This window comes from Bicyclus anynana, chromosome 10 (assembly GCF_947172395.1).
Source record: "Bicyclus anynana chromosome 10, ilBicAnyn1.1, whole genome shotgun sequence".
In the NCBI taxonomy this organism is placed as follows: Eukaryota; Metazoa; Arthropoda; class Insecta; order Lepidoptera; family Nymphalidae; genus Bicyclus; species Bicyclus anynana.
The window spans coordinates 5,054,407-5,067,901 of record NC_069092.1 but is presented as its reverse complement, the minus strand read 5'-3'; the positions used below and the strand labels follow the sequence as shown (position 1 = coordinate 5,067,901).

The following is a 13,495-nucleotide window of genomic DNA, read 5'->3' as shown; positions in this document are numbered from 1 at the left end:
TAGGCATTTATGTTATAATTTTATCTACCACTAAATGGGGCCAATTATGTAGGAAATCAACTTCAAAGTAGCCTTGTCATCACAAAACTATATTGATGTAATTTGTAGTACAGTCGACAAAAGTCTTTCTAGTAAGTGGTGTCAGATTCGATTACAGAGTTATACATTAGTAAATCTTTACAACTCTGCATCGTTGGTCCAGTGTTTCACAGCGTAATGTCTTACGGTATTTTGTTGTGGGGCAAGGCTGCTGATATACATTCTATATTTGTACTTCAAAAAAGAGCAATTCGAGCAATATATCAACTAAAATCACGCGAGTCCCTTCGTCAAAAGTTTAAAGAAATAGGCATTTTGACAGTAGCCTGTCAGTATATATATAACAGTATAGTTTATGTAAGACAAAATATTAATTTGTACAAACGAAAAGGAGATCTAAACCCACGTCTTACTAGACACGGGCATAAGTTAGTTATTTCTGCATATCGTCTCCAAAGAGTTAAAAAATCTTTTATGGGTTTGGGTGTACTCTTCTATAACAAGATCCCCAAGACTGTGATGGACTTGCCAATGCACAACTTTAAGCAATGTGTTAAAAAACATTTACTTAGTCGAGGTTACTACACTATTGATGAGTTCCTTAACGACAAAGGTGCTTGGAGGCCATTGGATCAGCTTCCACCTTCACACAGGAAATAAAACTATAAGAAATTGTAATTTAATTGTTATCAAATGTAAACTGTAATACTGTATGACTTTTTCAAAAGAGCAACTGTTGAGTTTCTTGCCGGTATCTTCTCAGCAGAACCTGCCTTCCGAACCGGTGGTAGAATCTTTACAAATAGTCAACTGACGTGTCAAAAGTGCTTGTAAACTGAGCCTACTTGAAATAAATGAATTTTGAATTTGAATTTAGTATGTGCAACTATTAGTGTAGCCGTCTCGTTGCTCGACGTAGTTGACACTATTACATGTAGCAAATCGTGCTGGACAGTGATGTTGTTGTTCTGTAAGGCTGTCATGGGCCTGAAAGAGGCTGAAGAGAGAGAGCGAGGGAAGAAGCTCCCGATGCTCCCCTCATACGCAGGCAAAGGCAAGGTAGAAGGAGGCGCCGATATGCGCACCTAATCCCACCTTAATTAAGGGTGAACAAGGTAGGCGGCGACACATGGTGACAAACGTCGGGACATCACAGTAGAATATGTTAAATGATCCTGGTGATGGTGATGTCGCCAAAAGGCGAAGCCAGATCCCCTGGGTTTTCGTGGGTATTTCATAGTCTCGGCGAGTCCCACATATCCTTTCGGATAGGGATGCGTCAATGCATTTCCCAGCAAAAAAAAGTGCGTGCCGACGCTAGCATTTCCAACTTTTCAGTTATGTGCATTTTAAGAAATAAAATATCACGTGTCTCAGACGATGAAAGAACATCGTAAGGTAACCTGCCTAACTGGGATTATTTTTAATCTTTACGTGTGTGAAGTCTGCCAATCCTCATCTGGCCAACGTGGTGGACTAAGGCCTAACCTCTATTAATCTGAAAGAAGACTCGTGCTCAACACTGAGCCGAATATAGGTTATTAATGATGATGACATACTACTAGTCCTGACTCGAACCTAGGATTATGATGTAGTTAGATAGAAGGATTGGGATTACCTAAACCTTCTATGTATTATATTTTAGGCTAGGAAATATTAGGCTTTTCTTTCATACTCTAATGAATAGATAAATATAAAGAAAAGCCTATATATTCATAGCTCAGCTGAAATTGGGTCGAGCTATAAAATATAAGGCTTATTTATCTTTTTCCTACACTAAATGTAGTAACAAAATTTTATGGTTTTAATTCTGGGTTTATAAAAAGCTAACATCTAAAAGAACAATAAAAGCTGCTAATATTAATTATGATTTTGGTATAATTGATTTTATAATTGGTTGTGGGAAATAAAAGCAATGCGAATATTATTTTAAACATAATTTATTTACATAAAAGCTTAGCCTAATTTTAATAATATATAAGCTTAGCCTAACTTTATACATAGTAGATTTTTCATATACTAATTTTGTTCTGTTTGTTCAGGAAGTTCTTCTTCAATATGAATGCTACGTATCCACGACAAGTCCCAATTCTGGTCGTCGTCAGTTTTGATGGCATCACTAATACTATTTTCCGACTGAGTTGAGGAATTTTCCATCATTTCCTCCTTATAGACATTCAATATATCTTTATTGTTATCAGTTGGATACACTGGCACATTATCTTGCACATGCATTTGCTGGCACTGAGCTACTAACGGTGTATTATTTTGTTGAAATTGCTGGGATATATGCGGAGTGTTGTCTAGCACATATGTAGGGTAGCAACTGTTGACATCGTGGCAGCCTGCAACCATAGACGGTCCCACGTTATGCACCGGAACTGAAGGGACTGCTGGCTGAAAGTGTTCCACATAACCCACATGATCTAATCTGTTGTGAGGATATGGGTCGAACATAACCATTTGCACTGGAACATTTTCAGGCGATGATTCAGTAGTGCTGGTAGCTTCAGTGTCTTCAAGACTCTCCGATCTATCCTTTTTCTCCTTCATTCTTCGATTCTGGAACCATATTTTGATAGTACGCTCGTTCAAGTTGAGTATTTCGGACAGCTCGATGCGGCGACTGCGATCGAGGTACCGCGTTCTTGCGTATTCGTTTTCGAGTTCCATCATCTGGTGACTCGTGAACGCCGTGCGAATTCGCTTCGGCTTCTTCACTACTCCACTGGAAGGTTTGTTTACATTCCAAGTTGGTCGTGTTAGGATCCTATCTCCGTTTGTAACTGGTCCCCACGTGTTGACATTAGAGACCGCATGTCCGTTTCGCATGTTAGGAACCATGACTGGGTTGTGAATTCCGTATGTCTTCTGGAATCTCATATCTTGGCTGATCAATCCGTTGGGTGTGCCTGCGTTGACGTAGTGTGAGGGGCTGTTGTATACATTGTGGCTGTTGATGCAGTTAGCATTGGTAACGTGAGGCAGTCTCGGTACGTTAAAAACACCATTGCCGCCATTGCAATTCAAGGGAATGAGTTTGTACGGCTTTGCTTCTTCCACAAGAAAATTCTGTAAAATAAAAATATTGACGTTAGTACACAATTAAAGTATATACATTATCCCTACACAAATAAAAATATCATTGGGCACGCAACTATTGTTGAAAAATTAAACAAATAAATAAGCCTTTTATTCGGACCTTTTTAACACATTTATTCTTTCTCTATAATTTAAACAATATAAAATATACTTCTTTATTTAACCTAGTACTTATTTAACCTAAATTATGTAAAGGTACCTCGAAGCCTTTCTTTACAAAATAGTACCTTTAAGAGAATCTTGGAAAAATTAGATATTTAAATGACGTACTAGATTTAACTAAGTACTTATTTTAAAACTCAAAACTGTAAATATTGAATTTTTTGTAAATTAGCCACTAATAAATATTTTTTTATCAATAAGTATCTATTATCTTCTATATAAAACCTTAAAAATGATTTTCTATAGTTGATTTAAAAAAAAAATTACCGTATGGTTTGGTGTGCTTGTATTACTGGTAACTGGGTCCCATTGTATCTCACTAGTGGTAGTGGGGAACAGCTGAGACGAGGTTGATACAGACATATTGAACGAACAAAACTGAGCTAAATTACTAGACTGATAAGTGTAAGTTACGAAAGCTCAATCGCTTTTAATTGTTTTTGCTAAAAATTAGCAAATATATATACCCCCACTGTACACCATCATTAACAATTTTAGGTAACTAATCCCAAATCAAGGATAGCACTGACTTAATGAGCTAATTAGATGTTGTTATTAAGCTTTTATGGAAAAATAAGTTTGATCAACGATCTATAACATGTGTATAAGTATGTAATTATTTGTAAATAAAATAGAAACATATTTTTTAATAATTTAATTTAACAAAATAATTACATTGCTGAACTGAAAAATTTGTGTCTATAGATCTTTATCGTTAAACTTTTATATGCGTTAAGGGTTACTTGTACTTATTACAGAGGATAATAATAAATACGAATCCGAATACGTAATAATACGAATCCGAATACGTAAGAAGAATCTATTCGAATATATAAAGCTGAAGAGTTTGTTTGTTTGTTTGTTTGAACGCGCTACTCTCAGGAACTACTGGTCTGATTAGAAAAATTCTTTCAGTGTTATATAGCCCATTTATCGAGGAAGGCTATAGGCTATACATTATCCCTATATTCCTACGGGAACGGGAACCACGCGGGTAAAACCGCGCGGCGTCAGCTAGTATTTTAATAAAATAATTATACTGCTGATCTGAAAAACGAGTTCTTATTATATCCAGTGATCTTTATTATTGAACTATATGCGTTGCGGACTATTTTTAATTGAGAACACAAAGTTGAAAGTTCTGGTATAGTCCAGTAATTTTAGGCATTTTAAACTCCAATCTGGGGAAAAGTTCCTGCTGAGTTGAATTTTTGTATTCATCTTCATTACGGTGTTATTATGAAGATGTGAAAAATCGACTTGCTCGTTTGCAAACTTGCTCTCAATTCATATAGGCAGGCACGCGTAGCAAAGAAAGATTTATCTATTAATTTTTATTATAGTAGATACTTCTAGAACCAAACCCACCACGCTACAATAATTATGATTGGCGAGATAATGTTGACATACAAATATCTACTTATAATTTATTTGTTGTTGTTTAAGTTTAAATCAATTCGTCATTTTTGTGCTTGAATTGTTTACCAAAAAATGATGTAAAAGTAAAAAAAAAACGATTTAATTGAAGCAAATATTTTCTGATATTTATTTTATCAGAATAACAGCTATATAGCAATCGAACAGGTGGGTATCGAACCCATAAACTAAATCCCTCTCTATAGTAAGCTATCATCTACCTATTTTACTACACACTACAGGGCCAGACCTCAATTCTCAATATGAGAGGGGATATGGAGCTTAGACCCACCACGCCGCTCCAATGCGTGTTGGTGGGCTTAGGGTGATAATGATAATTTCCTTAACGACCAATTATCAGATGTATGTGTATAGTAATTATAGTATAATAACAACCACACCACTATTTTTTTTTCGTTCACGTTTTCTAATAAGATTGATATGACACTTGAAGTACAAAAATTTTACGTACCTGCGTTACTTGTTTATAGTCCAGTAACCAGCTTACAGAACAGGGCTTAGGGTTAGGCCATATAAGTCCAGGGTTCAAACACACTTTAACTGCCCCTAATTCTTAATAGTTATCTGTCAGAGTTTATACCAGTGACTGCGTCTTTCTATAAAGCATCGAAAACTTTATACTATTATATTAATTAGAAATTATATAATGATCAATTAAATGTCGTAAATAAATTTGTTAGCATTGTAATTATTGCTCCTAATAGTAGCTACATACTAAGCTTTTCTTAAAAAGTTAGATTTATGTAAGAAAAACATATTTTAGGTGTTAATCTATTTGTAGACTTTTTGTGGTTATCGATTTAGTGCTATGGTTTAATTTTTATATTAGGTAATATTAATGTTAAAAAAACAGCCTTAAAGCAAAATGTTTTCTAAAATAAGTAGGTACATAATTTACTATCTATAAGGTAATTGTTGTTTTGAATAATGTTTTTGTTTTTGAATAATTTTGTTGATAAGTAAACATCAAGTGGAAAACAAGCTATACTTTTCAATTAGGTGCCCAGGTAAGTTTAGAAAACTTGTTTGAAAACTTAACACACAGGTGATGTAATCACATTATTTGTGGGTCACTTTAGTAGTACTAGTAGTAGAATTACGCGGGTGAAACCGCGAGGCATCTGCTAGTGATGTCTTCAAGTGCAACTTGAAGGCATACATATCACACGTAACAAACAGGCTATTAGTAGGAACATTTTTTTTCATTACACAGGATGTTCATTGTTCAACCTAGATACATTTTTGACACGTTTTTTGGTACCTGCTACAAGAATTGATTTTTCACGAAATATTATTTATCAAACGCCGTCAAATTTTAAATTTGATGGCCTCCGTGGCGCAGTGGTATGCGCGGTGAATTTACGATTCGGTCTGGCTGGTGGGAGACTTCGGCCGTTGCTAGTTACCACCCTACCGACAAAGACGTACCGCCAAGCGATTTAGCGTTCCGTTACGATGTCGTGTAGAAACCGAAAAAGGGTGTGGATTTTCATCCTCCTCCTAACAAGTGAGCCCGCTTCCATCTTAGACTGTATCATCACTTACCATCAGGTGAGATTGTAGTCAAGGGCTAACTTGTAAATAATAAAAAAAAAAGAAAAAATCAAACAAGTTTTATTCTATAACGCCATCTAGTTTGCCGCATCAATATTATTTTACAAAGAGCCTTCGAACCATACAAGGGCGAAGCAGCGCTACGTTATTCTACGGGTTCCTTTCTAAAGACGATGTCAACAATATTTCAGATCCTTCTCAGTTTTGAACCCCTCGCTCGTTTTAAAACACACTCATTTAAAAGGATGATATGATAAATTATTGCACTTAAAATCAAAAGTGTTGTTTGGTTTTCTAGGATATTGCATCGTAATTCCAAACTGTCACGTTAACGTGATGTTTCTAAAACTTATCCCTAGATGGCGCTTGGAGGAAAATTATAACTTTTTATGTTTGTGAAAAATCTACCTACCTATGTGTACCTACCTGCTTGTTTACCCTTGCCAAAAATCAAAATAACAAAAAAAAAGAAAACAATAAATATAACGACTTATTCGTCATCACCATACTAATTTGCTCACAGACTGTTTCCTGTCTCACAGTAAAGGGTTTTGAGATATCGTGCTCCATTGCAGATTGACTTATCTAGCAAATTGGTCTAAGCACCTCTGATGACCAAATCATTGTCATTTAACAGCTTCATCATCATCATCATCATCATCATCATCATTAACAATCAATATTCGGCTCACTGTTGAGCACGAGTCTTCTCTCAAAATAACAGGGGTTAGGCCTTAGTCCAGCACGCTGGCCCAATGCGGATTGGCAGACACAGAGAATTAAGAAAATTCTCAGGTATGCAGGTTTCCTCACGATGTTTTTCCTTCACCGTTTGAGACACGTGATATTTAATTTCTTAAGTCCGAGTGATCGGGTAATGATCATAAACATAAAAAACCATTTACTTAACAGTGAGAATACGTAAATAAATTGGTTAATAACAATATATGTACCTCTTTTGAAATTGTATTTCAAAAGAGGTAAACCAAATAAGCATTTATTTGGTTACACAAGTAAACTAAATCAAACAAAAATACTTATATGGGGGTACACCGGAATCATCGCTAAGGCAACGGTTGACGAATGTGAAATATTTCGGCAAAGTACTTTTACTGTGGCCTATGCTTGAGTTTGCTTATATTGAATAAACGTGAGTTGAATAGTGGAATAGGGCTGTCACCATACTGTAATAAATATATTTATTAGTAGAATATAATAAATATATTTTTTTCAGAATCAGTAAAATCTTGCGCATTTTACTGATTCTGAAAAAAAAAATCTGATTCTGAAAAACTTCGAATTAAAATTCGAAAACCAAAATCAAAATCAAAAATCATTTATTTCAAGTAGGCTCAGTTTACAAGCACTTTTGACACGTCAGTTGACTATTTGTAAAGATTCTACCACCAGTTCAGAAGGCAGGTTCTGCTGAGAAGATACCGGCAAGAAACTCAACAGTTGCTCTTTTGAAAAAGTCATACAGTATTATAATTTACAATTGATAACAATTACAATTTCTTATAGTTTTATTTCCTGTGTGAAGGTGGAAGCTGATCCAATGGCTTCCAAGCGCTTTCGAAAATTTTTAATTCGAAAATTAAATATGGTACTTTACAGATTTGTGAGCTATATATTATGAGTCTTACAGTGCACTGCATATACGAGCTTTATACAAATTTCCTTAATTGGTTTAAACTTAATAGTATATTACAATCATTTTCTATAGGTACAATTGATAGGCGGATCTTTGTTTACATAAGGGTACACTCCCTCACTTGTAAGAAGCTGTCAAGCGTTCGTACCTAAGTAGTTAATCCCTTCTTTGTTGTATATACACACAGTATCCAAATCTTTACCTGAACCTTGTTTATTTACATTCCTAATCACCTTATTTCGATCAAAATATTTACTTGCAAACGGTGCTGGGATAGTTAAGCTGTTTATGCATATTGTTTGTTATAAAGTTATTGACATAACTAAAGCAAACAATAAGTTAAATATTTTTCTCTTTGCAAAATTACCTACATATTAAATTACATTTTAAAATTTTTGTCGTTTCTTCTTTATTTACTGGCTGAGGTTTATATACACGATTTGTCAACGTTAGATATATGGGTACAACTTAGTAGTACAATATGTTACTAGATAGGTATATAATAACTAATAATTTAAAAATAAAACATTTCTGGCCTAACCTCAACACTGACCTTTCGCATTATACATTAAGACTAGCAGAACCTCGCGGTAAGTCCGAGATAGTTCTCATTCCCGTAAGAATTCGGGGATAAAATATAGTCTTTGTTACTAACTGATAATGTAGTTCCCTATTGTTGAAAGATTTTTTTCAAATCGGTCCAGTAGTTTATAAGTTTATTCGTAGTAATGTCTTGCGTAGTTCCTGGTCCCGTGGAAATATGGAAACAAAATATAGCATTCGGGGATAGTATAGCTATAAAATGTTTTTTTTTGTTCAGTAGTTTCGGAGCCTATTGAATGCATCAAACAAACAATCAAATCTTTCTACTTTTTAAGTTACAACAACTCGACGCGTATGTTTTTTTTAATCATAACCTCATAACTTCGTCATTTATTAACCAATTTTGTGAAATCTTTTTATTAATTTTTTAAACAAAAATACAAATCTTTTTTCTTTATAATAATACTAGCGGACGCCCGCGACTTCGTCCGCGTGGAATTTAGTTTTTCACAAATCCCTCGGGAACCATGGATTTTTCCGGGATAAAAAGTAACTTATGTGTTAATCCAGGCTATAGTATATCTTAATACCAAATTTCAGCTAATTCGGTTCAGTAATCCATACAAACTTTCGCGTTTATAATATTAGTAGGATTAGTGTAAATATATTAGTATGAATAAGTAGTGGATGCACAGCCCTGCGCGCCAGCCGCGGCGGAGATCATCAATCATGGCGGAAGACAATCACAACCGGTGCCGCATCTGCCGCGCCGCCATCGACACCGCTACTATCATCCCTTACGAGCCGCAGAGCAAACACGCGGGGTGCTGTGCGAGCTGTGACGATTGAATCAACTAACGGCTCTTTATGAACATATTTTTTTTATTCAATGATAGGAAGAAGCTAGTCGTACGACTGATTGTATTGAATTAAAATAAAGAATTCGTTCTAGTCTCAGACCAATTAAATAGGACCTGCCTTGCTAGTCTTTACTTTTATGTCGAAGTATATGATTGACGATCTAATGCGATTATAAAAACTATCTCTATAGTACCGATGTTTCATAGTTGTAAACATGTTCGTCAGTTAAAGAGCTTCGTAAAAATACCTTTTTGTTTAATTGAAAAGTGTAAAAAACGGGCAAAAACTTCTAGTTTACTATAAGATATATACCAAATCTAAGCTCGTTTTCTTCAGACAATTATAGACAATTTTGTTCGTGATTGTGGTCTTTCTATAATAATTGGTCTGAGGTAATTACTAGTAGAAGATCCGTATATCAAATTTAATACGTTGAAATATGTTGCAAGTAGGTTGCCTCAAAAACCTGGCCAAACTATCATCAACAATAAGATTATAATATTCCTATTCAATAAAAAAAATATTATCAAAATCGTACTACTCGCTGAAAAGTTATGCGAGGACCTTGAATTTTTTCTAAATTCATATGGAAGCAGTTTCAAAATGTACCCGTTGTAATGAAATATTAATTGAATAATTATCGAAATCGGACCACTCAATAAAAAGTTATTCGTGTTACGTTATCGACCCATATACGGCTCACTGCTGAGCTCGAGTCTCCTCTCAGAATGAGAGGGGTTAGGCCAATAGTCCACCACGCTGGCCCAATGCGGATTGGCAGACTTCACACACGCAGATAATTAAGAAATTTTCTGGTGTGCAGGTTTCCTCACGATGTTTTCCTTCACCGTTTGAGACACGTGATATTCGTGTTATATGTATAAAAAATATGCGCGTCGAATTGATAACCTTTTTCCGTATTTTATTTTATTATGAGAAATCATCTGGATAATTCACTATCTTTGACGTATAATAGTTGACATAATATACGAAATTGAAATTCTATATAAAAATGTCATCCGGTGCTATAACACAGTAGCTAAATGACATTTTGTCAATTGATATGATGTATATTTTAATAGGTTGATAAAAACCAAAACAGTGGAAAAGCCAGCAGGTCGGTAATGTCAGTTGCCTGACATCTTCATAGTAATTCTTATAAGTAAAATAACTTTTACGTAACATTATCCTAATATCATTAAATTATTAATTTTATTAATTGAAGGTGATTTAATAATGATTATTACAATAATTAGATGCGACTAACTAATTGATTACTCAGCAATATCAGTGACTAATTCACAAGTAAACATAGGTACTCGTATAAAATACTGAGCTAATACTTACTATCATTATATTACAACCCATTCATACTATAGTATTTTTTTAATATAGTATTTTTTTTAATACCAACTTACTTTCAAAAATAGCTAGCTGCAAATAAGCTAAATTAATTATTTTCAAAGATAGATAGACCTTAGATATCAAATAAAACATTATTATTATTACATAATAAATTAATTAAACGTTATTAATACATTTAATAAGTAATAAAACTTAATTACTTATTAAATTAATTAGGACAATTTAAGAAACCCTTTAATAGGATACTATTACTATCATGCTATATTATTAAGCATCTCTTTGGACATTAATGACAGGTGAATAGCAACGATTCGGTTGACTTGTTGTATTTTTTTTAAATAATTTCGAATAAGAATAAAAATTCAAAATAATTTTAATCCATTTAACCGGACAATTAGCTTTACCCCAAAACTACACGAAAAGCCTATACCCACTTGCGTATACGTAGACGACTTGGATAAAGTTAACGAGCGAGTATTGAACTACGGAATTCTCGCGCCTTAACCCGTTCCTTTAACCACGGAACTATTGAGATTCGAATTCATTTACAAAGTAGCTGTAGCTTATTTTAATAATAACTAATGATGCAGGCAAAATATTGTACGACGAAGTACAAGACGGCTTTCACATTAATAAATCTTGCTCAACCCTTCTTAATAGCGACTTTTAATCCGGCCGTCGTATTCACCTTGTTATTTTCTCGTAAAAAATCACTTTCCATATTTCACTAGTGGGAAAAATTATAATATCGCGGCGTGCGCGGCGCGTCTTAATAATTTTTTTTTTCTCGTCGCATGAAAATGACATTCTGGCGTCACGTGTCACATTGATGAAAAAATATAAAAGAAATGACGGGATCGACGCGAGGAGAGACCCACTTACATACAGTGTTCCTTGTTTATATACGTTTAGAATAGACGCGGCAGCCATATGCCGCCTCTTGACATATTACTGTCGTGAGGCTATATTTTTATTGCGGTGGAATAAAATCGTTGGGAGCAATGGTTACGAAAGAAACATCTCGTAAAATGAAATACTAGCATACGAGTATTTACTTACATATTGTTTACGATACTTACATCATTTATTCGGAAAATTTTGACCGATATCGCCATTTATATGAAGATTATAATTCTTTATCTGAGTTATTTAAATGTAGATTAATTTTTGGTCGTTGCTAAGAATTAATGTTTTCATTGTGATGGAATACAATCATTGGGAACGTGGTTAAGAAGGATAGCTTGCAATTACCAGAATTTTTTTTTATTCTTTACAAGTTGGCCCTTGACTACAATCGCACCTAATGGTAAGTGATGATGCAATCTTAGATGGAAGCGGGCTAACTTGTTACGAGAAGGATAAAAATCCACATTCCTTTCGGTTTCTACACGACATCGTACCGGAACGCTAAATCTTCTTACTCTTTAAGATTTAAAGAAAAATATGCTTCATACTTAGATGTTTGACGCCTTTTAAAGTTACTATCGTCCAAACTATAACTGGCTATTACTTACTAATGGTAGGATCATGAGCTGACGAACTTTTAGCCTTCACAAAAAATGGTATGTCTGAATACCGCTAGCTCTTAGTCTAGTATCTATAAAATAGTTAACAAATAAAAGCAAGATCGCAGGACAAGAGCCAATTCCTTTAATACTCTTATCACTAGAACAAGTATTGTTTACATTTTCGTCTGATAATAAATGATCCTATTTAACCGATTTTAAGAAATAGGTTCTGTATTCAGCCCTATGTATATATTCCTGTTTTACTTTATCTACATTAAAATATATAATAGCATTACATTCTTATGAATAACTAGCTGACGCCGCGCGGTTCCACCCGCGTGGTTCCCGTTCCCGTAGGAATACGGGGATAATATATAGCCTTCCTCGATAAATAGGCTATCTAACACTGAAAGAATATTTCAAATCGGACCAGTAGTTCCAGAGATTAGCGCGTTCAATCAAACAAACAAACAAACAAACAAACTCTTCAGCTTTATAATATTAGTATAGATATAGGGTTTGTAAGTTTGTATATTTCCGATTATCTCGAATCTACTAATTCAATTTGGAAAATGAATTTCGTTATTAAATGCTGAAATTTATTTTTATTAGTTTTGATGATAATTTTTCCTAAAACAATTATTGTGTTCTACTTCTTAGGTTTATTACAAAGAAAGTTATACATATACATAGATAGTTATTTATTACATAGTACTTATAATACGGCTTGAATACAAACTTTAATTTCTTTTAAGTTGGTTAAAAGCACCGTAATCGCTTAGAGGCAATCCCTATAAATAGCATCAGAGTATCATTGTACCAAATTAAAAAATTACTTATTTTTCTTTACAAGCGCTCAAAAATGATTTGTCAGTTTGTAGGTTCGTAGTGGGTAAAATTAGCAAAAAAATTCCAAGATGAAGTCTCCACCGGCTCCTAGACTACATGGATTCGATCGCGTTTGACAAATGAGCGTCATTATTTGACAGACGATCGGAGGCAGCGTCGCGTCAACATGTTGTCTTTTGTTTTATTAAACGTGCCCCCAGTTCGTTGTGGAACATCCTTACGTAATATTATTATGATAGGTACTTCTTTTTTTTTAATATAAATATATATTTGGATAATAAACACATCACTATCTAGCCATAAATAAAGTATAGCCTGAGTTATGGGTACCAAGATAGATGATTTCATCATATTCATTTATAGACAACTTACTAGTCAACACCCCGCAGTTGCGACCGCGTATTTCTCGTTTCCGTGAGTA

General features: G+C 34.3%; 1 protein-coding gene across 1 annotated transcript; it reads right to left on the bottom strand.

Annotated features, from left to right (window-relative positions):
* Nucleotides 1-1,963: 1,963 nt before the first annotated feature.
* On the bottom strand, nucleotides 1,964-3,853 carry LOC112057793 (homeobox protein DLX-3-like). Its single transcript, XM_024098339.2, has 2 exons — nucleotides 3,571-3,853; nucleotides 1,964-3,111 (listed from the first exon to the last, which is right to left on the bottom strand). Exons 1-2 carry the CDS (start codon nucleotides 3,664-3,666, stop codon nucleotides 2,059-2,061), a joined length of 1,149 nt encoding a protein of 382 aa, XP_023954107.2. The 5' UTR covers nucleotides 3,667-3,853; the 3' UTR covers nucleotides 1,964-2,058.
* Nucleotides 3,854-13,495: the final 9,642 nt, after the last annotated feature.